Source organism: Maylandia zebra, linkage group LG7, assembly GCF_041146795.1.
Source record: "Maylandia zebra isolate NMK-2024a linkage group LG7, Mzebra_GT3a, whole genome shotgun sequence".
NCBI classification, from domain to species: domain Eukaryota; kingdom Metazoa; phylum Chordata; class Actinopteri; order Cichliformes; family Cichlidae; genus Maylandia; species Maylandia zebra.
The window spans coordinates 41,601,599-41,628,459 of NC_135173.1; the positions used below are offsets into that span (position 1 = coordinate 41,601,599).

Consider the following 26,861-nt stretch of genomic DNA (forward strand, 5'->3'; position numbering starts at 1 on the left):
AATTGACACTAGACAAAATACTTTACAACTCCACAACTTTATTAGTGCAAAAAACCCCATTAATGTATTTTCACTTAAACAAGCAGCTGTTTTTTATGTGCATTTAAAGTTATATAAAAATGTAACAGTGCAAATTCCCTGCTGACAGTTTAACCAAAAGGCATTTCCAGTGGAAATTGGCCGACATATCCTCAGCATAACCATGTATAATATCCACAAAACTTAAAAAGAGGTTATAGACACACAATACGGTGATATTATGTTGAAGCACAGTACGTATCACTCCGCGAGGCTCCTGCCTACAATAAATAGCAATAATGCTCCGACAATCCATCAAGTGGTGCGGCTTCGTAGCTTAGCAAAGTCGTACTAAAACGTGACAGATTTTTGAGCGCCGTGTACCACATAAAATCGTTTCAAGGTCAGTAAACACAACCAGATTTCATACATAAGGCACACGGGATTATAAGGGGCACTGTCAATTTTCAGAAAAATCAAAGGATTGTTTTAAGTGTGCCGTATTTTCCAAACAACACGGTAATAACGACGGCCCGCTAGCATGCTCTACTAAAAAGAGTGCTTTGTTGTGTATCTGACGGACGAAAGCCAAACCAGTTCCACACCACTGAAGTTGCAGCATTTAATGATTCACTTTCGCTTTTCTCATTCTGCGTCGCCGCCATGTGCGTATGTAAACATAGGCACTGCGCATGCGCGTTTTACCCATATTCTATCACGATATTTCATTTTCCTATCGTTGCCCAAAATTACACCGGTATTACCGTGAACGGTATGATATAGCCCAGCCCTAGGGAGGAGCTTGTGGAAAGAATAGACAGTGCGTTTATTTACAGTGAAAAGGGATTCAAATAACAGTTCAATGTGCAAGCCTTCCTCCGTGTGTTCCTCCCCGTGTCCCAAACTTGTGTAATAGTGCATCCGTGTCTTCCTCCAAAGTGACTCTGTGGAGATAAGTTCAATGAAGGTAAGTTCACTTCTCTTCACAGTCCTCATATAACAAGACACTCAAAGCTACTACCAGGCTTGGTAAATATTCCCACGCCGAGTGTTGCCTGACCCCGCAGTTAAACCATGAACTCTTCTGTATATCAAAGTAGACATGAGGCCATCTGACTAACAGCTAAACCTTAACCAAAATTGGGTCGTGCAACTGGACAATGATCAAAAGCAAAACATTAAATCTACTCCAGCTCCAGTGGAGAGGGTGCAGTCCTTCAAGTATCTTGGTGTCCACATCTCCTCAGACCTGACATGGGCTGCCCACATTCAGGTCCAGACCAAAAAGGCTAGGCAGCGCCTGTATCACCTACGACAACTGAGGAAGTTCAGGGTCTCTCCAAAGATCCTCAGGATTTTCTATACAGGCGCTGTGGAGAGCATCCTCACACAGAACATGACATCGTGGTTTGGGAACAGCTGTGTGAAGGACCAAAAAGCTCTCCAGAGAGTGATCCGTACAGCAGAACGCTGCTGCAGGATTGCTCTCCCCCCGCTTCAGAACACCTACACCAGGAGATGCCGGACTAGAGCAGTGCAGATACTGAAGGACCCGTCCCATCCTGGCAACAAACTGTTCCAACTTCTGCAATCTGGTAGAAGGTTCCGCATCTTCCGGGCAAGGACAGAGAGACTCAAGAGGAGCTTCTATCCCCAAGCCATCCGTGCCCTAAACACACACACCCGCCCTCTCACATCATCTATAATTGACTGAGACAGGACTCTTCCAGACACTAAACCAAGGCACAATGTACATTTCAATTCCTTTAATTTTAAATATGTTTATATTGTCTATCCTGTAAAATAGTCAGATGTCTATTCATATTAATGTACAGAATTCACCTGCTTGCTGCTACTGTTGCACATTCACCCAATGTATATACTACATATATATAGTAGTATATACTACTATATATATGTCGAGGAGCGTGTCAGGCTACATTTCACTGTGTGTTATACTTGTATAACTATGCATGTGACAAATAAAGAACCTTGAACCTACAACAGAATGGCTGAAAAAGAAAAGAATCAAGGTGTTGCAATGGCACAAACAAAGTTCAGAGCTTGTGATTGAAATGCTGTGGTGGAACTTTAAGAGAGCTGTGCATGAAAAAATACCTGCAAACCTCAGTGAATTAAAGCATACTTCAGTTCACTGAGTGTTCTCAAAGCTGCTGAGTTATGGGGTGGGCTTTGTTTTTCCCATGACTGTGCATACAAAATATAAAAATGAAAATATAATCTTTTTGGACATGCTAATGCGATGGCATATTAAAGAGAAAATGTTTACCTAATAAAAATAAATATTACAGTAATCATTTGTATACTAAACATGACCTTTGAATGTGTGTTTTCATTTTTGAGTTGTAAACTATGTCAGCTCTAATATTTATTTGCTTCCTCCAAAGATTTTCAAATGTCTTTCTCTCAACCCCAATTTCACATTGCCTTGAGTGTTTGGTGTTTTGCTGTACTTTGGGACTTGTGTTATCTAATTGGAATGAAAGGGCATGTTCACCACTTTGTTTATACCTGTCCAGTGCTACTTGTTAAGTTGCATCTGGGGTAAATAGTGTCCTTGGTCTTTCAGTTGAAATCATTTCACTGTTTAATAAATGGAGCTGTCTACTCTCACTGCCCCTCTCCGAGAGTTCATTTATATGAGTATATGAGGTGGAGTTTGAAACCTCTATGTGGTGAATATGTAATCCACTTCAAAAACAGTTTTATTTGTTTCCATACTAAAGAGGTTTACATTTAATTTAGTAATTTTCAGTGATGCTGTTGTCAGTTTGTATTAGATACCCTATATGACAATGGAGAGCTTGTTAGAGGAGTATTTGAATGGAAGATTTATTACAGACCTAATGTTACTTTTTTATCACTTCTAAATATTGAGTGTAAAATCGCATAGTAATCGCCATGACCTCCATGAGGTAGGATGTCATTCAACCTTTGGGCATCAACCGAGGTCTCGGTTTAAAATGATACAAGGTCAACATCTAAGGTTTTAGCTTCTTTTTCTGCTCTGCTGGTACCTGAATCGCTGAAAGATTTAAATTAATCTTATTTCTACACTGTTTCTTAACAACTAGACGGCACCAAAAAAAGTCATCAAATCTTTACGTGAATTTAGTCTGGAGTTTAGTTTATTTCAATTAGTTATCTGCCTCCCAAACCCCATTCAGACAAAGAAATAGCAGTTACCTCTATCCCAGTCCATTTACTTGAAAATAAAAAACACTTCTCACCAGGAGGAGCTGATAAAATTAGTAATTTAGTTGGATATAGGCCATTTTCATTGGACCTTTAACTCGCATGGTTATTACTTTCAATAAGCCTGCTCATCTGCTAAGCTCAGGCTGAAAATCCTTGCTTTTTATCCTCTTCACTTTAGACTTATTCATAAGGGGTTGGACCGCATTGTTATGAAATGGAACCATTTGATATTACTGTGTCTACATTCTGTTACGACTCCCACCTGTCCTGCTCAGAAAGTCATTTATTTTTGACCGAGCAGGGAGAATGAAAGCCTGCAGTCTTAGAGAAATAAAAAGAGCACCTGACTGCGGATCTCCCATCCACAGAGACCTCTTTAAATCCAACAAGCTTTTATCTTTAACTAAACACGCTAATACATCTTGTATTGTGTGAAACATCTTTCTAATTTTGACAATTCATCTTTTTTTATTTTTATGGGATCTACTTCTATATTAGTCTCCTCAGAACTCTTTTACTATCAGTGTGCATTTGCCTCTATTCGTTTATTAAATTAGTTTTCAATTATGACACCCCACACGAGTGTTAATTGCTCTGATAAGGAAAACACAAGATAAGCAGTTTAATAAACCATGGCTATGATTTTGGTGTTTTATTACTTTCACTAAAAGGGCCAAGTATCTATTTTCTGAATTGAATTAAGCATCATTAGTGAAGGAGCAACACAGTTTTAATGTTACTTGTCCCCATATGGAAATTAGAAAATGACATTAACAATATCAAGTCATAAAAAATACTTTGTTTTTTATCTTTCTTTTTATTCTTTTAATAAAGAGCATTGGAAAATGATAGTAAAGTTGTAGAAGGGCAAATTATTTCAATAATTAGCACCCTAAGTACATGGACAGAATCACACCATGAGATATAGCCAAAAATATTTAAATTTTCTTATTATATTTATTATTAAAGAGAAGATAAACATAACTGCTGTGTTGTTTAAACATAATTTATATATAGTTTGCAAAACCTGTTGTATCCTAGCTACCTCTGTAGGTCACTACAACCAATGTTAATGGAAAATGATAACAGCCTGACTTGCAGCTGGTAAGGTCAAGAAGATCTTACTTCCTCTTTTGCAGGGTAAATTCCCCAGTGGCTTTGGGATTTGGTGTGTGTGGTTCAAGCTTGTTTTCTCTCTGGGTGACTGTCACTGAGGTTCAGATGGAAAAATCTCTCCAGGGAATGTTTCTGGCAAGAGAATACTCAGTGAGGCCATGATCCCTAGAGCTTGGACTTGGATGCTTAAATGATAATACAGCCAGGCAATCTGCAGTAGAATAATGTGTTAATTTGATGGTTTTAATTTAATATAAAAGATGTTTTATAATATCCTGTTTCTTATTTCTAGAATAATCCTCATACGTTCCTCTATTTGTGGTCCATATTGAAATTGTCCTGTTCCTGCCTTTGTGGAAGGCCCCAGCACCAGGAGTGGATTGTAAAGAGACTTTGATGTTACTGTTGATGTTGAACGTTCAGTGGCTATCATGTGCTATGCTTGCCCTGAAAGAGTTTTTCTAAAGCACAGGATAAGGAGGGCCTGTGTTAGAGCCCAACAACAAAGAGTCAGCTGCTTTGACCAGTGGAAGTCTTGGCACTGCATGATATGAACTTGGTGTGTCTAGGGAAGGACACTAATGAGTATGCTCTATGGACCCAAAAACACAAGCACCAGCAGGAGCCGCCTTACAGTTTGTGCTCAGATTGCAGTTTTCATAAGACAAATCATAGAGACATCTTTGAACACAGCATCCTTTTCTTATCAATACATCTTTCAGCACTGTCTAACCTCTTATTTTTGTGTCTCGTCATTATGTTTTCAGGGAAGGCTAATGGGTCTCTCAATTTATTTTTATTTGGAACATAGTCCCTGTGGAACAAAGGGTAGGTCATGCAACTAAGGACTTTAAAACATCTCAAAACCATGTCTGGCACAGAAGATAAATGAAGCAAATGCACCACAATAAAAAAAAAAAGTCTCTTTCCATATATTCAGCTATTGCTGTGGTTATGGTTCATTGTGGATGGAAAAGCTATTTTAGGGCAATAAAATTAGTTAGTAATTCATACTGACCAAGTATAAAAATAGCTCTTCAAATAGTATTTCAATAACAATTACTATCAATTTACAACACTAGTTTACATCCATAGTCTCTGGCCAAATTTTAAAAGGAAGATCAAAAGCATAAAAACATTTCACAATGTCAACATTAAAATCATAAAAAAGGAGAGGAGAATGAAAGGGGGGAGACATACTAAAATGAGGCAAGATGGTAACAGAAGGATAAAATCCATTCAGTCTCGACAGAACAGATTACCAGTCAACCTTCTCTTTAACTAACATATAAACGGGTTGTATGTGTTCTGATCTGGCTGTGTTTTAAGCCCCCTGCTGTACTCACTGTACACTTATGACTGTGTAGCCACATCCGACACCACCTCCATTGTCAAGTTTGCTGACGACACTGCTGTTGTGGGCCTGATCTCCGACAACATCGAGACGGCCTACCTGGAGGAGATTAGGAACCTGGAGACCTGGTGCCAGGAGAATAACCTCCTCCTAAACATCAGCAAGACTAAGGAGCTGATCGTGGACTTCACTACAAAGCAGGCGAGGAATTACAAACCCCTCATCATCAGTGGCACGCCAGTGGAGAGAGTGGACAGTTTCCGATACCTGGGTGTCCACATCACTCAGGACCTGTCATGGTCCTGCCACATCAATACCCTGGTTAAGAAAGCCCGTCAGCGTCTCTTCTTCCTCAGAAGACTTAGAGACTTCCATCTACCCCTGAAGGTGCTCAAGAACTTCTACTCCTGCACCATCGAGAGCGTCCTGATGGCAAACATCTGCACCTGGTTTGGGAACAACACCAAGCAGGACAGACGAGATCTGCAAAGGGTGGTGCGCTCGGCAGAACGCATCATTCAATCAGAGCTCCCTGACCTGCTGTCCATCTACACCAGACGGTGCAAGTCCAAAGCTAGGAAGATTATGATAGACCTCTCGCATCATAACAATGGACTCTTCTCACTGTTGAGGTCTGGGAAGCGCTTCCGCTCCCTTAAGGCCAAAACAGAGAGAATGAGGAGGAGCTTCTTCCCCCAGGCTATTCGGGCCCTGAACCAGGTGTAGGACTGGACTCTCCCACACACGTCACTATAAGACTGGACTCTCACACACGTCACCACACGCACCACCACACATTTCCTATAATCCTTTAATTCCTATAATTTATAATCATTATCTTTATAATCTCTTCTGCTATTTGCACATTCTTTACTGTAAATTCCTAAGTTAATTTGTAAATTCTGTAGTAAACTGTAAATTGTAAATATTGTAAAACTTTCTTCTGTCATTTAATGGTCGGGCATTGTACAGCTACAAGCATTTCACCCCCATGTCATACTGTGTATGGTTGTGTGTGTGTGACAAATAAAATTTGAATTTGAATTTGATCTCTGACACTGATGGCTACAGAGTACTACGACTTTGCAGCATTAACATAAAATACAGACTAACCCAAAAAACTCTTGCTAATAGACACAGAGCAGTTCCATCTAATCAGACTTTCTGTAATTTGATTTCTGTTCGCTTTAATGGTAATAAACTATGGTGGAGTAGCTATATTATGCCAAATTTAGTAAGACACTAAGACATGTATTCCATCCATCCTCTTTCATTATCCGTAAATACTCTGCATACTCTTTCATGTGATTCAGTTTATTTTGAAAAGTCTCAACAGGATCTTGAGCTTTATTGTGAAAGGTTTATGTGGAAAATAAACCAGCGGACATGCAATGTTTTTATCATCGTTGTTGCTAACGACAACGCATAAAAACAGGTGCTTGTCCGTCCATAGTGTGGTTATATTAAATATAAGAGAAAGGGAGAACTTCTAGAAATTAATATAGCCACTACAGTGACCATCAAAACGATGAAAAAAATATTGCCGTAAACGGTTTATTTTGCGACACCACGAAACAAACAATAGCGTAAAATGAAACGATAGATGTTTTTATATCGTCATCCGATATATATCGTTATATCGAACAGCCCTAAGCCAGATGGTGGATTTCTGTGGATTTGAATTGATAAAGTTGGACTGACTTTAACATTTGCACAGCTAGATGCTAATATCATGCATATGAATATCTCTGATAAGTTTCAGCCATGCTAGCGTGTATGAGTAAACTAGAAGAAACTGATTAAAACTTAAGTGAGACCAAGATGTAATTCTCAGATGACATAAATGTAGCATATCCAATGAATTCAGATGTTCTGGATGGTGGGTTTCAGTCTCACCTAACTACACTCAAGTTATTTAATTCTTGTCCCAATTAATCCTGAATGCAGCCACCTGAAACAAACACCTAAATAAAGTAATGGTCATTAGCGCTTGACTTTCAGTGAGTGTTTGTGTTCTCATTACTGATGGTTCATCCCTGTGACAGATGTGGAGGATGTTTACTGACCTGTGATTTGTTACAGAGAGGAAACAATGGCTGCCATTAAATTAGTCGTGGACACCATGGCTGTGCCTGATAAACAGTAATATATGTTCATAAAGTGGGCAGAAAGTTTCCTTCAGGTACTTCGGGGTCAAGCAGAGTAGACAAAAAGATGAAAAAACATTAGATGTCTCAAAACTGGAAGACCGAGAAGCACAATGATTCTGCGTGACCCATGTGGCAGAGATGCACTGTTCTGTTAGCTATTAACATGTTTTTCAAATATACTGTGGCTTTTGGTACATAAGGGGCATTGGTTGATAGAGCTTGATCTTAAGGCATTTACACACCAAATGCAAAATATTCATGAAAATATTTTGTGCATTAAAAATATCTTTCTGACTCACCTATTGTTAATACAGCCATTCACACCGACAGCATAATTTTTTGTGGCATTTTTTTTGGACCAAGCTCAATCTTTCCATGCAAATAAACAGATCTTACCAATCAGACCAATGCATTTGGCAACGAGTGCACTTCTTAAAATGAGCACCAGTACTGAGTATACAATGATATGGCAATAATAAAATACCTCTTCTATCTCAAACACACAAAAAAACGCCGCTTTGAGTCAATCGTCTCTATTAAATTATTTTCTTGGCTCCACAGATGTGGTCCCTACTCTGCCAGCAAGAGTTCAAACTGCCCCACTGACATTGTGAAATGCGTACAAAAGCAGCTGTGGTACATCCTCAACTCCTGGATCAAATTATTAAATTCTCCCTGCTGCTGCCTTATCTTAAAAATTGGATGAACCCAGAATCTCAGTTTCTTTTCTTATTTAGAAACATCAGGATCAGCTCATCATGATGTAAACTCCATTGCTTTCATAATGCATTCTTTGACAAATTTTTCACAAAATGACACTTTCAGTGTGTACATATGTTGCAAAGCACATTTAGATCTGGAAAAATTCAAGTTTTGTTTAGCTTTTTCGCTGGATGAAGGCCTTTAGAGTAACAGCATTGACAGCTTGTTCTAGTAAACGTCTTTACACTGAACTGAACTAACACGTTAAGAAAACAATGTTAATTTTAAAAAAATTAAAGAAGACGAAAAGATGTGAATCATGAAATTACATAGTTAATGTTCTCTTTTCTTTCGTCATGCCTCCCACATGCACAATGAAAAAAAGCTTCAGCATGTGTCAATAAATCCTAATCTGTGCACGAGTACCCAAAGGAGCACAAACAAGTGCAAAAAACCCAAAACAAAATCATGTATAAAGATTATGCCTCTTGTTTGCTTGGCTCCATTTCCCTACAGGAGAAGGGCCATTACAGTCAACCAGAACAGTGACTAATGTTTCAATATCACATCATCTCCCTTTTTTGTTGAGACTAATGATTTGTTTTTACTTAGTTTGCCAGTGTTGGATAAATTGCTGGAGCTTTTCTGTTTCCTTAATAATGTAAGTACGGTTTTCTGTAAATACATTGGCATGTTTACTCAACAATTATATTTCCAATTACAGTCTTATAGGTTCATCAATAAATCCCACTCACTGTAACACAAGGGCTTTACGATATGTTATTCCCAACATTCCTCCTACATTGAGCTAGATCTCCATACTATACATTGCACCAACATCAATCAATCTTTATTCTGTCTCCAGTGTGTGTTCAGCATGCAGAATTAGGATATTAACATGGAGCTTGTAGTCTAGACCTCCATACTAAATTTATCCCTTTTTTTAATCTGATTAAACATGGCAAGAGCACACTTAAGCAAAGCGTTTCCTGTATTTGCTAGTGTAATTTACTATTTATGCTGCTATGAACTATGTTATGAGTTTTGAAGGGCAAAAATTTTTTTAAACCTTTGTGCACTGACAGCAGGTGATTACAGTGAATGGACATATAACAGACTCTGAAACCAGCCAGGTATGAAAAGGCATATGAACAACACATGAAGTCATTTTGCTCATTATTGCTACAAAAATTTTGGTTTTCTGTTTGTCATTTCCCACCACAAATGATGCTCTGACCCTAAACACACAATCTTTCCTTGTTGCATGTACAGTAGTTGAACATCCTAACATGGCATGTAAAAATCTTAAAATGTGTACACATGACACAGAATACGTTCCTGTGGCTTGTCATTTTCTCACAGTCCCTTGAAATCACCTTGAAGTCACCTTGTCACAACCAGACCCACATTAGTGATTAATGTAGGAAACAAAAGTACTGTTGCCAGACATTTCAATACTTAACTAGGACCATGGGCTCTATCAGTGCCTACATGTGATCATAAAAGGGTTTAACAATATTTTTGTTCTCACAGCTAAATGGAACTCCAATCCAATGTTTCCAGTTGAATGTTTTCTTCACTTGAACGTAAACTGTATCTAAAACTCCTTTATGTGGCAGGAAGCCTGACTAAACCCACATATTACAACAAACATACATTTTTATCTCAAGGTATTCTTGGCATTTCAGATATTATCTTCACTTCCCTCTAACCTTTAAGAAAGTTGCTGTATAAATAAAGGTTGATTGACTGTTTTATTAATGGCTTTTTGAACAGCTCTTTTTATAGCTTTCTCCTGCTTTGTAGGCACAGATTAGCTTTATTTTCAGAGGAACATAATTATCATCAGTTCCTAATTATACTTCTTGAGTTGCTTTTCAAGTGCTAGTGAGTCAGTTAAGTGCCAATGAGAGACTATAGTTCTTTTCTCTTTGCATGTTTTTTTCCTTTCTCTTTGTGTTTTAATTAATGAAACAAAACTAGAATGTACTATAAAAGTACTCTGTGATAGTTTTGAGCACCTAATTATAAGGTAATGTCTAAGGAATAACAAATAATATCAGTAACCTCATCTTAGATGGCAATAAATATGTCTATGATTTAAACCAGTAGTATAGTAATGCATTGGTAATATTATAATAATCTCACAGGAAAAAATTTGACTGATTCATGCATTGACATATTAGGATAGTATTACAAGATTATAATGATGGCAGTAATATTACCTTATCTTCCTAATATTCTGTGCTTTAAGGTAACAGTATGAATATTATGTTGTTTAATCTTCTCTTTCTTGTCCTTTAAGCTGCATGATTTAGGCATCGTCACAGACCTACATAACAGACCTAGCATCACTGCTAGTGAAACAGGATGTTCCCCCTCCTACCCATGGTAACAGGGGCGTTGGGGTTCAGGAGGTTAATGTCAGGAGATCCAAAGTTCCCGCTGATAGGCAGAGCAGTAGGTTTGCCCATCTGTCCTGTAGCACATTATTAGCTGTGACATTTTCCACCAGGTGTTTGTTTTTTTTCTCATTTGTAGCGCAACAAAACTTTAAAAAATAAATAAATAAAAAATCAAATTATACTCAAAACTGATTTTAATTGAGCATTGGGTCTCTCAGTCAATTTGCAGATCATTTTGCTCTGGTTTCCATTTATTTTACAGTGTTATGGTCCAAAATATCTAGGGAAAGTATCTCCCAAGCCAGTGAACAGAATATCCATACTGGTTTTTTCCATTCTGGAAGAAGAAGAGACTGTACTAAAATGAGATTATCTTACATTTATGAAAAGTCTGAGATATTAATTTTGAATGTAGAGATAAACAAGTTTTAGATCTTCCCTGGGTGATTAGTTGCTGTAGGTTGGTGCTTTTCTTCTGGAGAAATCAGTTGCAAATTTATGATTGACAGCAGATTGCAGCAAAAAAAAAAATAATTCTGGCACAACTTCACCTGCTTCCAAGGTGCATGGAGAGGATGAAAGAATTCACAAAGCAGGAACTCCAGCAACACTTGAGGGAAGATGAACAACTTTAATAATTGACCAACGCGTTTTGGCTTGTGGCCTTCATCAGGGTCATCAACAGCAGATTGCCCTAGTCTCCAGTTGTTGCATTGTCGCAAACACTCACCTATTCACAGATTGGCAGTGAAACCAAACAGGAAATGGATAATGATAATGATATAAGATGGCGCCGGTGAGGTCGGCTGCCGTCACGACTGCTCCGACCACTTTTTCTTTGTCTTTGTTTTTTAAGTTAGTTTTCAGCGTTTCTAAATCGGCAAAATCATCACCATTGGGTACATTAGGTATGACAGTGACACTCTTGTTTCTATTGGTATACAATGTACTCACAATTCGAAGTTTTTAACTCCGGATCCGAGCTGGCCGAGTGAGATCTCGAGGGAGAACAAAGGGAAGCGGCGGCGGCCTAGAGGGAAGCGAGCCGGTGTCAGGAACAGGCTGAGAGCTCGTGCACACCGCACACCTCTGCCTAGCATCCTGCTCGCCAACGTCCAGTCACTGGAGAACAAGCTTGACGACCTCAGGGCCAGGATAAAGTTCCAGAGAGACATTCGGGACTGCAATCTCCTCTGCTTCACCGAGACATGGCTGAACCCAGCGGTGCCGGACCACGCCATCCAGCCGGCCGAGTTCTTCTCGGTTCACCGCATGGACAGGACACGGGACTCGGGGAAGTCAAGGGGAGGCGGCGTGTGTTTAATGGTGAACAACAACTGGTGCAACAGTGCGAACGTTGTTCCTCTCACACGCTCCTGCACACCAAATCTGGAACTACTGTCCATCATGTGTCGTCCTTTTTATCTACCTCGGGAATTTACATCGGTCATTGTAAGTGCCGTTTATATTCCACCACAAGCGGACACGGTCACCGCCTTATGCGAGCTGCATGAGGCACTCACACAGCACCAGACACAACACCAGGACGCTGCGCTTATTGTGACGGGGGACTTTAATAGCGCCAACCTCAAACGCGCAGCGCCGAACTTTTATCAACACATCACCTGCCCCACCAGGGGTGAAAGGACACTGGACCACTGCTACACTACGGTCAAGGACGGCTACAAGGCACAATCCCGCCCCCCGTTTGGCAAATCTGATCACGCCGCCATCTTCCTCATGCCAAAATACAAACAAAGGCTGAAACAGGAAGTTCCAGTTCAGAGGAAGGTCGCGCGCTGGACGGATCAATCGGTGGCCGCGTTACAGGACGCACTCGATGACGCAGACTGGGGCATGTTCAGAAACAGCTCAGACGATGACGTCAACGTGTTTACGGAAGCGGTTGTGGGATTCATCGGGAAACTAGCGGATGATACCGTGGAGACAAAGACTATCACAACGTTTCCCAACCAGAAGCCGTGGGTGGATAAAACCATCCGCGACGCTCTGAGATCCCGCACCGCTGCCTACAACACGGGACTCATGACGGGGGACATGGACCCGTACAAAGCCGCGTCATATAACGTGCGGAGGGCGGTGAAAGAGGCGAAGCAGCGCTACGGGAGGAAACTAGAGTCACAACTCCAACAGAGTGACTCTAGGAGCCTGTGGCGGGGACTAAGGACAATAACGGACTATAAAGCACCAACAACCGGTATGACGAACGCGGCCGTGACTCTGGCAGACGAGCTGAACACTTTCTATGCTCGCTTCGAGGCTGCAGCTAAGGTCTCCAACAATGCTAGTGTTAGCGGCACTAACGGCTGCAGACAGGAAGATACTGCCAGCACCGGAAACGTGCTCGTCATCTCCGAGCATGAAGTAAGGAGAGCCTTCAAGAGAGTGAACACCAGGAAAGCAGCAGGACCAGATGGCATCCCAGGTCGTATCCTAAGAGACTGCGCATACCAGCTAGCTCCTGTGTTCACTGAGATATTCAACATCTCTTTATCTCAGTCGGTGATCCCCACATGCTTCAAAGAGTCCATCATTGTTCCTGTCCCGAAGCAACCCCACCCTGCTTCTCTCAATGACTATCGCCCTGTAGCCCTCACCTCAGTAGTGATGAAGTGCTTTGAACGCCTGGTCAGAGACTTCATCATTTCTTCACTACCAGACGCACTGGACCCACTACAGTTCGCTTACCGTCCAAATTGTTCCACAGACGATGCCATCTCTCATCTCCTCCACACATCACTCACTCACTTGGACACTAGAAGGGGGAATTATGTTAAAATGCTCTTCATAGACTACAGCTCTGCATTTAACACCATAATTCCCTCCACACTCACCACCAAGCTGGAGCATCTGGGACTCAGCTCATCTATGTGTCAGTGGATCTCCAACTTCCTAACTGACAGACCACAGGCAGTAAGGATGGGCGGACATGTCTCAGCCTCCACCACTCTCAGCACTGGAGCCCCACAGGGGTGTGTTCTGAGCCCCCTGCTGTACTCTTTGTACACATATGACTGTGTGGCCACTACCAGCTCCACCACCATCATCAAGTTTGCTGACAACACCGTCGTGGTGGGCCTGATCTCTGATAACAACGAGACGGCCTACCTGAAGGAGATTAGGAATCTGGAGAACTGGTGCCAGAGGAACAACCTCCTTCTAAACGTCAGTAAGACAAAGGAGCTGATAGTGGACTTCAGCACTAAGCAGGAGAGGAACTACCAGACCCCCGTCATCAACGAGTGCCCAGTGGAGAGAGTGGACAGCTTCAAATACCTCGGAGTTCACATCACGCAGGACCTGTCATGGTCCTGTCACATCAACACCGTGGTGAAAAAGGCCCGACAGCATCTCTACCACCTCAGACGCTTGAGAGACTTCCAACTGCCCTCCAAGGTGCTCAGGAACTTTTACTCGTGCACCATAGAGAGCATCCTGGCGGGAAACATCTTAACCTGGTTCGGGAACAGCACCATGCAGGACAGACGAGCTCTACAGAGGGTTGTGCGGTCAGCTGAGCGCACCATCCGCTCCGAGCTCCCTGACCTGCACTCAATCTACAGCAGGCGGTGCTGGACCAAGGCCAGGAAGATCGTGAAGGACCTCAGCCATCCCAACAACAGACTGTTCTCTCTGTTGAGGTCAGGAAAGCGATTCCGCTCCCTGAAGACCAACACAGAGAGACTGAGGAGGAGCTTCTTCCCGCAGGCGATACGGTCTCTCAATCACACCACACAGTACTGACCCACACATATGGTTCTTAAACACACACTGGACTTTCTGGACTTTGGTTTTGCACAACACTGGTCACTATATTCTTCATTTCCGGTTAATACTTGTACAGCTGCTGTTATTGTGTATATATTTATTTATATTTAGATTTCTTCATACATTCTTATATAGTTCTATATTGTGTATTGTGTATTTTGTTGTACAGTTATTTTATTTTCAACTTTAATTTATATATTTATCTTTATCTTATTCTTTCCCAGTTAAATTTACCCTTCATTCTAATTTGTGTTGTACAGTTATTTCATTTTTAACCTTAATTTATATTTTATTCCTTCCTAGTTAAATTTACCCTTTTTAATTTTTCATATTTATTTTCTATCTTATTCATAGCCTTTTCCTTTTTTGTTTTCTTTAGGTCACGAGCAGTTGTCCAAGCATTTCACTACATATCGTACGTGTACTTTTCGGTATTTGAAGTTTTGTTTCAGAAACCAAAACGAAAAAACGATATTTAAAAGAATTTTCATTTTTTAAATTTTTGATAAAGAATAAAATGGGCGAAAATAACTTGTTTTTTCATTCGGTGGTAACAAATAGCCGTCATACACTTAAAATTAGACGTGCTTTTTTGGATTTCTTCGTGATTCAAATAATGAAAGTATACTAGCGCAAAAACAAAAAAATAGACGCATTTTCAATGTCTGAAACGGGAAGTACTTCTTCTGCGCGTTTTTTTATGGCGCGCGCACACCGTCCCCCACACAAGAGATCGACGGCCTTAAAGTTACACTGGAATAAACAGAGGATGGACCATTACGTTGTTTTTAGGAAAACTAAGAGAGTGACACTCCGGGACGAAGACATGACTGCAGAAAAACTGGGTCGCATCTTTCAGGTAGATATGTAAACTTCGCAAACTTTGCTTTCAGCAGTTTTTTTATGAACGTTATTGTTCTTCCTTACTGCGGAACGGCTAACGTTAACATTTGGTGATTTCATGTAGGCCTACTTTTACTAATACTATGTCTAGCCGTCTTCATTGTGCTAATATGTGAATTGTGCACATGTGCTAATGTGTAAATAGTTATTCATTGACTTTTACCGGCTACTAGCTAATAAGTAAGCCTTTAGAGCCTATTAACCGTGTGCACAGGAGTAACACGTTAGCAGAGCAACGTGATTTACGGAAACTTTTCTTAAACAGGTATCCGCGCATACTCTGTACATCACGGATGATTCAAACGTGGCTATGTTCCCCGGTGCGGTCTCTGGTGTTTTCAGCGCATTAGACCTTACACCCAGAGGTCACTATGAAGTCCACGGAGAAGACATGGAGTCAATTCCAACAGCAGGTTCCAGCGGGCAGCGTTTTGCATTTATGCGAGCACCAGCTGTGGCAGCGTCTGCACCTTCACGTTCACAGCAGGCTACTTCAAGTTCCCCTATGTCCTCCAAAACATTTCAGAGGTAGGATGAGTCTGTGTTCTTGAATATTAAATTACAGAACAGGCAAAATAAAAAGAAACATAAGGTGCATGGATAGTTGAATTGTTAAGAATAGCAAAGCTATTTTAGTACAATTTGCCTATAGCAATCACTGAATGGATTTGTGGCCTGCTGTCTTTTACAAGATATGTAAAATTATTATGTTTTGTTTTACAGATCAGTGTACTTTGCAGATGTAGTTGGTGGGAGGTTGATTCCCAATAGAATGGTGGTTGTACGATTCCTGGAGTCTGAGGCTACGCTTCAAGGGATAGTAGGAAAAGTGCAAGATGCCATTGGTAATTACAACCCAATAATTTTGACAGATGCACAGGGCAATGCAATTCTGGAGTCGGAGGGCACAACAGGTGAGCCATAATATTACAGCTAAAGCCCATATCTTATGGAGAGACATGTCTTACCAGACTCTTTGTAATATTTATTGGGTAATATGGTATTGGCTTCTAAACAGGTTTCTTTGGTTTTGTTTTTCATCTGTAGGGTCACAGTACTGGAGACAAAATGCACGAAAAATTCTTGCTGTGCCTGAACAAGACTTTAATTGCCTCCAGGGAACAAAGAGGAAGAAACTGAGGTATGTGAATAAATATGTATATACTATAGGATGAACATCAATATAGAAGAATTAATTTGATTTAAATCCTATAATAGCAGTAAGACATCACTACATAAATCATCATCTATCAGTAAGTGATGTGATGTTTCTTTAAGCCAGTAAGTAGCTTTGACATCTGATTATCCATTTTTATTTGTAGCAGCCGTAAAGATGATGACAGTGCCAGTTTGGGAGAAGTGAGTGACAAAATAGAAGAGTTGGTGTTGGCATCTCAAAGTCTGCCAGCTGTCACAGCAGCAATCAAAGAGCTCACTGATCTTGCAGTTGCCCAGAAAGTCACAACCCCCAAGCTGCAGACACTCAAGGAGGGATTTAGCTGCGTGGTTTGTATGAGTATGTTCAAATGTTGCTTAGTAAATACATTACATCTACACTAACATTTTAATTACAATTAAAACAATGTCAAACCACATTCAATCATTACTTTGGACAAACATTTTTTTACCAAACATAGGCTCTTTATTCAGCAGTGTCCATTTAAATACTTAGGCACAGACAATCAAGATGCAGGTCTACTGTAACATAACATTCAAAAGTTTACATGCACATTTAATTTGGGTTCTCCTTGCAATCTTGACTATGAAAGTATAGCTTTTCAAATTGATTACAATGTCAGTATGGGTGACGGTACACTGTTCACAGTAATGTAAAACTAAAAAGTTCACATTTAAAATGGGACTGTAGTTGCATATATTGAATCAAGTACCTGTAACTTTTTCATTTTTCTTGCTTGCTAATTGAGAAAATGTACTGATTTTGCCCCTCATCAATTATAGACAAAAATATAGACAGGGACTTTCTCAGAACAGCGTGAACAAGAGGAATTACAGAATAACCAAAAATATTCTGCATGCTGTCTGTAAATTTATGTCAAGACTGACTTTGAACCTATAGTTTGAACTAAATTCAACATAAATGGATAACAGTCTCACTTATCTGATTTACTTTTGCAGACATCATTGAGGATCCAGTGTTCTCACTGTGCTGCAGAAGCATTATTGGCTGCAAGACATGTGTGGAACAGTGGCAAGAGACATCACAGCACTGTGCAAAATGCAGGGAGAGTAACAACGGAGTTCTACAAATTACTGGTCTAACAGCTGCATTTTCTGTATTGAAATCTTTTTTTGCAGAGGAGTAATGTAGTGTGTACACACAAATGTTTACAGTCAGTTGATTTTTTTTTTTGTCTGTTCTGTACAGTTTACAGATGCAGTGGTTCATACATTTCTCTGAGTTATGTTTATGAGACAGAGCAGAGCTTCTTTGTATGGCATAAAGTCACCATTTACGGCTCTAAAAAACAAATGTGAAATATCAGGATATTTTTCTGCAAAATGACTCTCTGTTCTAAGTTTGTCCTGTTCGGTTGTGAAGGGATCAACTCCAAAAGTCGAATATTCTTTGAGTGCAGATCCCAAGTGCTGCCTGTAAAGGTCTGCTGCTTCAAGTGCATTTGGCAAGAGCTCTGGAGAAATTCTTCTTTTACACCCATGTTCTGCAAAGTGATTTGGTATGCCTTTTCCTGTAAAAAATAGAGGAGGTGTTTAAATGTTCATTATCAGGGTTGTAAGCAATCTGACTTTTTTTTTTTTTTTTTTTTTTTTACCTGGGATTCTATGAGCATTCCATGATTCTACCACACTTGCAAGACCAATGTTACACAGCTGACAGGTTAGATTGGACACACAGTATCGCACAAGGTTATCCTCCATATCTATCTCCTCCTGGTCCATCAGCTGGAGTAGGGCAGTTTTTAGTGGGTAGTTGACACGGTTGTTGATTTCAGGCCAAATCCTTTCAACTGTGTGGTTCTAAAAGAGTTAAAAGAAACATGTCTTAAATGTACGTAGTAGTACACGTAATAGTATAAGAATTTCAGCTGATGTTAATGGTACTTAAATCTTACTCTTGTGGATGAGGTCTGTAAATAAGGCAGTCTCTCCTGATTGAAGCGATGATGTGACAGCATCTCTTGCATGAACAGTGTTAAATAAAATTCCTTTCCATGGTCTACTCGCACCTGGTCCCACATACCATAGGTGATCACTGCAGGTCTGGTACAGGAAAAATAAAGAACATTTATTAACTATTTTGCTTTAAGACCAGCAAAGGTGTTATTATTTTGAATGTATTCATTCATGTTTTTTTTGGGTAATATTTTAGTTGTAGTAGGACAACATATATTTCTTAAGTTTCTTTGCAATGTCACTGTCATGCTCAGACTTTAGATGTATGTCAGAACAATTGAAAGATATGTGGAAATCCAAGAACCTTGTTCCATTCATAAATGAACACTGATTAATTGCAATAAAGTAGTTAAATGATTCATGTGCAATTCCATTTTATTTATTTTTACATTAATAGAAAATGTTGATCAAAATGTTTGGTAAGTTCTTAATATATTATATTCAGGAACATAACCAGACCCATCTGTTGCATGTCTAATTTAAATTCAAATATTGTAAATTTGGGTGCAGCTCATGTCCAATATGACTAACATGTCCATCAAAACACTTAAGATGAAATAAATGGTTTGAGAGGTTGTATTACCTGAAAACATATTCATAGATGCTCAAGTTGTTTTTGATTGGCATTGTGGAATGACTCACAATCTTTTTACTGAATCCATCTACAGCTAAAACATGGGTGACTCCAAACATTACAAGTTTCTCGTTTTGGTCCAGGTGAACCTTGTGCCCCATGCATTCAGCATGGTACGGTGTGGGATTAAGATTCCGAGCTCCCTTACAAAAAAATCACAAAAATAAATGACAGCTGACTGGATAAAGGCAGATTTGATCATACGTTTGAGGAAGAGTCAAGTAACTGTTAAAGCAGGGCGTACATCTGTTAAACAGAATTAGGCCCTACCATTACATGATGTATATCACAAATATGACAAAGAACATTGGAATACAGTTCTAGTGGAAGATTAAATAACATAGGCTACCTGGCGTCTTGCTTCATGATAAGGTTGATGCACCTCTCTTAAAATTGACCCAATTCGTCCCTCTGCAGCATGTACCCCTTTTGTGGACAGATAGCCCTTCATCATTTTGCGGCCATATGTTGGGCCCACCTGTTTAAAATAAAAGATCATGCTACTACTAGAACAACAAATGTAAAGTAGCTTATTCTGAAAGCAAATGTGTAAAGCTAAAGTATTGTGCTAATTAACTGTACAAATACCAGTGAGAGACATCTTTAAAATAACTAACGTTACCCACCACCCGCAAGACGCTAAAACGCGCGGGCGCGCGCACACAGTCTAGACTAACCCCCTTACAACCCAGTTAAGACAACCATACACAGTCATAAGGTGAAGGAAGAAAGTACCTTACCTCATTTATAGCTTGTGTCACCTCAAGCTCCAACCGTGTGTCCGAGAGTCGACAGCTAGTGATTTGCTCAGCACAAAACTTTCTAACATTTCTCGCAGAAAATCCTCTCACTTCCCCGTGTTCATATGACAGACGCTCTGATATAATTTCCGATGACAGGCCTTGTTTTGCCATCTCCATGATCACGTCTGAGTATTTTTCCAACGTCATGATGTCCACACTACAGTGTTTGCCATAAGTTTGCGCATCACTTGTACAGGTTGTTGACCTACTAAAACTTCCGGTTCAGACAAAATAAATAAAGGGCCCTTTCTCGTTCTTTTTTCTTGGGTTTTTCGTTTCTGATGTGCGAAAGGACAAAATGAAAAAAACAATTGTTTTACGTTTTTCATTTTAGCTTTTTAAGTTGAGAATTAAATAAGTGTCTCATTTTCTTTTTTAAATTATACTTTCTGAAACGAAACTTCAAATACCGAAAAGTACACGGACCGTACTGTGTATGACTGTGTACGTGACAAATAAAATTTGAATTTGAATTTAATGTTTTCTTTCAAAGTAAAACCAACACATTTCAAATTACACAACTTTTACTTTGATGACCTAACTACTAGGGGTGCAAAGATATTCGTATCGATATTGAACCGTTCGATACAGTGCTTTCGGTTCGGTACGCATATGTATCAAACAATACAACATTTGTAATTTATTTTATCAACTTTCCTTCTGACGATGCTGTCTGTGTTGAGCGCTCAGTGAATCTGCGTTCGACTACTCCGCCTAGGCTGCACTGTCGAGCGCAGATCCACTGAGCGCTCCACACAGACAGCATAGTCAGAAGGAAGAGCGCAGGGCAAGCTAGCGAGACAGAAGTCAAGCTCTCCTTGCAACATAGCAAATTGAACCTCCCCCACCCTCATTCAGATCTGGCGTTTGGAATTATTTTGGTTTTCATGTGACGTATGACCCTGAAGGTAAGCGAGTCATGGACTAAAGTAAAACAGTATGTTGGATGCAGTGTTGGGGAGTAACGGAATACATGTACCGCCGTTACGTATTTAAAATACAAAATATGAGTAACTGTATTCCATTACAGTTACCGTTTAAAAAGGTGGTATTCAGAATACAGTTACTTTGTTGAAATAAATGGAATACACTGCGGTACTTTCCTGTTTCATATTGTCGCGGGTCAGGACTGTTTGGGTTTTGTTTGACAGCTACGTTCTGTTGTTCCAGGCGGCAGCGTTACGGTTGCCATGGTTACAGGGCGACGCTCTATCTCTCGCGCGGCTGTGTGTTTCCTGAGTGAGAGAGCACCTTGTTGTTGTTGTTGTTGTGCTAAGCTAACAGGCAGAATGCTACAAGAATAGCTCAAAAGAATGTAGCCTCATGGGCAGTATAGTCCGTGTTGCAGGGAGAATGCACTGCCATACACGTTATGTGTCTGTGAGCAAGAGGAGGGAGAAAAAAGGATAATGGAAAGGTACGAGCAGTCATCGAGAAAAAACGGGAGCTGGAAGCATGTAAATATAATAATAACCACTGCAGCCAAGAAGAGTGCCTGAGGAGCCCAGTTGTAAGTAAGCTATTAAGACTCGACTGTATACCGTGTTCTCCTCCGAAAACAATAAGTTCCGTTGGAGCAGTCTTTCAACGCCTTTCTCTGTCTCTCGCAAGAAAAGTTGACCCACACAACAAAGTAAAGCTATTTTTCGGCTAAAAGCCCAACACGGACCCCGCCGTATTAGTCAGAGGTCCCTTTACTACAGTTCGGAGTCGCGGACCTTCAGTAATGGTAATAAATCACACAGCAATAGTACATTCACGTTGTTGTAAAAAGCACGATAATATGTTAAGTAATCCAAAGTATTCAGAATAGGTTACTGTCATTGAGTAACGTAACGGAATACGTTACAGAATACTTTTTGGGGCATGTATTCTGTATTCTGTAGTGGAATACATTTTAAAAGTAACCTTCCCAACACTGGTTGGATGTGCCGTGCAATGCTCAATTACATGGGTGGGAACTAGTGTGTTAGCGCAGTTAGCTCGTTAACGTGTTGGCCGTCTAGCCCCATGCACGGGGCTATCAGGGGTAGCTCGTTAACGGAGATTTGCCGTGTTGTGGCGTTAAGGTAATTTTAACGAGGTTAACCTGAAAGCACTAGTGGGAACACAACGAATATGACTGCACATCGACGTCCCAGGACTAGCGATTTTTCCAGGCGGGCTACCAAAATCTATCTCTTCCCTGCCCGTCGGGCTATTGTAGGAAGGAAAAATATATGTCAATGCTTTTGCATTCCTTCGGAAATGTAGCTGGGTAATTATGTCATTGGCATCGGTGAGCCACTGTCAATATGTGACATATTGAAATCGCGTTTGAATTTGCGCTTGTTTTTTGCTTTCACTTTGCAATCGCGTGAACTGTGTATAGAGAGCGACAGTACTGATTGGTGAGTGATGATAATTTGTGCACCAATTCCTCTGACATCGTCTTATTAATCGTTAGCTTACTACGCAAACATGACAAGTGAAATCTCCCGCAGCAAGCTTAAACATGTAAGAGGATGCAGAGAATCGCTGAGCTTATGTGAGTGCGTGTGTAAAAGCAGCAGGATATATATTTCAGTTCTGCTGAGCCAAATAAGACAGGTCAGGGTGAAGAAGTGACAGCCAAAGAAAAGCTTACCGCAAAATGGAAAAGTTATGACAAATCAGACTATAAGGCAAAAAGAAAGTGCAGCTTTATGGTTTCATGGACAAAAGAATTTCTGTGGCTGCGATATGATGAGCTATATAACCAGGGCTGCACATAAGTGGTCCGCAGGTGCGCATTCGCTGTCAAAATAAAAAACACGCACAAGGGTTAGGGTTGAACTTAAAAACTGTACTTTCGAGTTAAAATATATATTTATAATTTTAATAAATGACAAATTAAAAAGGCATGAACATTTTATTTTGTATCGAAAAAATATCGAACCGTGACACCAAAGTATCGAACCGAACCGTGAATTTTGTGTATCATTGCACCCCTACTAACTACTACCAGAAAACCACAGCAACCACATGGAATATACATTTTCCCCTTGTGATCTGTGGCTGCCAGGAGCCCACTGACTGGTTTCTGATGGGCTACTGGACATCTGTAAAATTTACTGTTTGCCATGGTTCTGGGTAGGTTGACCTTTCTGAGCCTTTTAAGTTTATGGTGTGTCTCTGTGAACTATTCCTGTTGTAATATCTGGGTTTTCTATTTTTTGAGTATTGAGTTCTCCTCATTGTTGAGTTATAATTCCGTTTCCCTGTTGTCTTGTCAGGATGTCTCGTCTCCCATTCCTGTGTGTCGTTCCATGTCTCCCCTGTCAGTCATGTTTATTCCATGTTTCCCTCAGCCCGTCATGTCTCTCTTTCACTCTCTTATTTGTATCAGCTGTGTTCCCTATGTGTGTCCACTCCCCTTATCTCCTCTGTGTATTTAGTGGCTGTATCCCAATTCACGGTCTGCAGCCTTAAAGGCCGCATTTTAAGGCCGATTACGTCACCGCGACGCGACGAAGGCTGTCCCAATTCGAAGGCTGCTCGAAATGCGGCTCTCAAATGCGTCCTTCATTTCCCTGAATTTTAAGGACGTGGCGGTGTAGACTTCATGGCCCAACATATCCCAGAATGCATAGCGCGGCGGTGGGTGTGGATAATTTTGCCGAAAAAATGGCAGATGAGGGGCGCCCGAAGAGTGAACTTTAAGTACTGAATATTATGTCACTTATTTATGTGCAAATGTTTAATAACGAAGAACATTAAAACATTACTGTTGGCCACATGTCGGCAAAGTTATGTGACATTAGTGACGTTTGTACTAACTTGGTTTTAAAGCCTTTACTTTAAAATATACGCCGTTCAATAGCTGAGCTTAATCTTACAGAGAATGATCAAAGCTCATGTAGAAACAAACAAATGAACAAAAGATTTTCTCCTTCATTTCTGTCAAACAAAGCTGTATGAAACGTTTCCAGCTGTTAGTATCATGGTTGCTAGGCAACCTGGGCAGTGCAACGGAGGCTAGACCGTCCCATTTCACAAACCTCGCACTTCCGGCCTTAGCGGTCTTTAAGTACGTGGCTCTTGAGGATCGTTGAGGCTGCATACTTTAAGGCTGCAGACCCTGAATTGGGATACAGCCAGTATGTGAGCTTGTGTCAAGTCATCTGCTCGTCAACCTATGTCTGTTTGTCTCCCTCGTGTTCCCAGTTCCTAGTTTTTCTTCCCCACAGTCCCAGAGCTTCTCTCTTAGTTTAGTTTTTCCCAGTTTAGATTTGGCCTTGGTTTTATTTTTTCTATGTTTTGTACCTTCGTGCTTCAGCGTGAATAATCTGTCTAATCTGTCTCCTCGTATTGTCTGCTTCTGGGTCCGCTTAAATACATATAAGGTCTGCCTTCGCAGCCCTTGACACTGTTAAAGTCCCAGTCACACAAGTCTAGAGACCATTCACCCACTGGCTTGTGAATGGACATTTTTCCATGGTTGCTGACCATTCTCTGTGTGACTGGGGCATTAGAGAATTTGGCTCCTAATTGAAACTGCTGCTCTGTCACAAACCTAACTGCAAAGAGGATACTTTGTTTGAATATAGTAATCACTTTTTACTAGTTTTTTTTTTTGTTGTAGTTTTCTGCCACTTTTATCCTCTCTATAAACTGAAGATAAAACTTTGCACATGTCACCCTTTTTAACTGAGTAGTTAAAATCAGTCAAATCCACAGTAATCTGTCATCCAAGGTCAAGGAAAAAAAAACAAATATTTGATAATCTACTCTTGTAGGGTTTAGTTAGGATCGTCAGGAGACTGGCAGTGGTAACTCAACTTAAAGAAGGAAAAACCCTCCACTCAGAATGAGACACTGACAACAACTTAAAGGGAAAAGTGATTTGAGTGTATTCCACATTTAAATGATGCAAAAACATAGACATGAACAACATTTAAATCATTTCAACTTGTAATGTTCAACAATGTCCAATATATCACTTCAAGTGTCCATAAATGTATTAGGTAGAGCGTCCTTTCTAGGCACCTCCAGTGGCATCCAGTCCTTAGATGGCACCGCTCGGTCCTTGCAGCAGATTTCTACCCCATAAAAAAAAAACCCAGCCTGCACACAACCTGCAGAGCGATCACTTCACTTGTAAAATAAAACACGTATTTCTCTTTTGTCTTTACACATCACACATCTATACAGGTCTCATTGGCCAATAACAATTTATCAACAACAAAAATACATTTCACTGCAAATCATAATGCATGAAAAGTGTCTCACGTGGTGTGTTAGCTAAAAACCTCAAATGTAAGCGCATTAGCCCAGGGAGCACATGTGGGTACGCTAGCACACTTTCCACAGGCTAACACAGCTAAGCAATCGTTAGCAGGTTCTGTCACATTTCCGACAAACATAGTATCCTGACTGGTTTTATACTCTTAAAATTAGAATAAAAACAGAATTTGCAATGAAATAACCATGGGTTACACACAGAAAATGTGAATGATGGACTTTGCTTTTTTACTGCGATCGATGTTTATCAGGAAAATTTCTCTCGCTTTTAAACATTTGTTTTTTTTTCCCCAAACAAGCTTAGTCAAGACCCTTGTTGAACAAAACATATTTTTAAAAACATTAGGTTGAAAATATTAAATTACAAAATACAGATTTTATATAAATAAAAAATATAGATTTACAAAAATAAAATAATTTAAATAAACAGAGGGATCAAAAATCACATGGAAAAAAAGTAAAGGATGGATCAGCTGGTTTTGTTTTGCCAACCTAAAGGGTGACTTAATCAGTTTCATGAGCCCCAGACCACCATGTGGATATAACACACCCATGCAGTCTTTAAGCAAGTGAGGGTTCATCTGTCATTCTTCTCAAAATCAATTCACGCCCTCCGGCTGCAGTTTTAACACCAGCAGTGTCAGCGATTGTTCCTTCACTGCCCGACAGGCAATCATAAACCAGTTGTTGGATTACTTTACCAAGAATAGCATCAAGCGTGAAGAACGCAGGACCCACAGCGAGGAGCCTGATCAGAAGTACATTTGTTTGAAGAAAGAAAAAATCTCCCAGGTTTACTTCAGGTTTGACTTTCTGCAGCTCAGGAAACAATACAACACCTATTACATGTTCCATTTTATGCTTCTCCGACTTCCTTTTTTTGTCTGTACATCTATGTGTAAAAAAGGAATCCCTGCATGCAGCAACAGGCCCTCATAGAGCCACCACTGTTACTTCCTGACAAGTGAATTACTTTGATCTGACCTTGGGAAAAAAAAATCTATATATGCATCAGTGATAGATTTGAGACAGACTGAAGTCCAGTTGTTCAGATAATCTCGAGGGACAGTTTGCGCTACGTTTTAGCCAGATGCATCTCTCCACGATGCAGACACGATCTCATAAGGGTGAATATATCAATAAGCAGTTGGTAGAAATGACCACTTATAGGCTCTGTCCCATCTGTACCCCAGAATAATGACAGCTACAGTAAAATCACAGTGCACATTAGTTTTGTAACAATAAAAGAGGCAATAAAAGACAAGACAATAATACTTTTCAAACAATAAAAGCTTGTGTTTAGTTCCTAAGTGCACCATTTTGACTCATCACTGTGTTTTAGATAGATATAAT

The 26,861-nt window shown here is 40.1% G+C and overlaps 3 protein-coding genes across 4 annotated transcripts in view; 1 reads left to right on the forward strand and 2 right to left on the reverse strand.

Moving 5' to 3' along the window:
- The window catches only part of LOC101469587 (syntaxin-2), a 306,839-nt gene that overhangs the window by 153,089 nt on the left and 126,889 nt on the right, over nucleotides 1–26,861 (reverse strand). The window lies entirely within an intron of this gene.
- On the forward strand, nucleotides 15,256–19,167 carry LOC106675108 (uncharacterized). Its single transcript, XM_076886382.1, has 6 exons — nucleotides 15,256–15,612; nucleotides 15,922–16,184; nucleotides 16,380–16,570; nucleotides 16,704–16,797; nucleotides 16,979–17,172; nucleotides 17,793–19,167. Exons 1-6 carry the CDS (start codon nucleotides 15,415–15,417, stop codon nucleotides 17,978–17,980), a joined length of 1,128 nt encoding a protein of 375 aa, XP_076742497.1. The 5' UTR covers nucleotides 15,256–15,414; the 3' UTR covers nucleotides 17,981–19,167.
- LOC112435206 (uncharacterized) lies at nucleotides 18,060–20,646 on the reverse strand. The gene is made up of 6 exons (XM_024803393.2): nucleotides 20,184–20,646; nucleotides 19,793–19,921; nucleotides 19,393–19,586; nucleotides 18,749–18,896; nucleotides 18,449–18,653; nucleotides 18,060–18,364 (listed from the first exon to the last, which is right to left on the reverse strand). The coding sequence occupies exons 1-6, from the start codon at nucleotides 20,391–20,393 to the stop codon at nucleotides 18,060–18,062; spliced, it is 1,191 nt and encodes a 396-aa protein (XP_024659161.2). The 5' UTR covers nucleotides 20,394–20,646.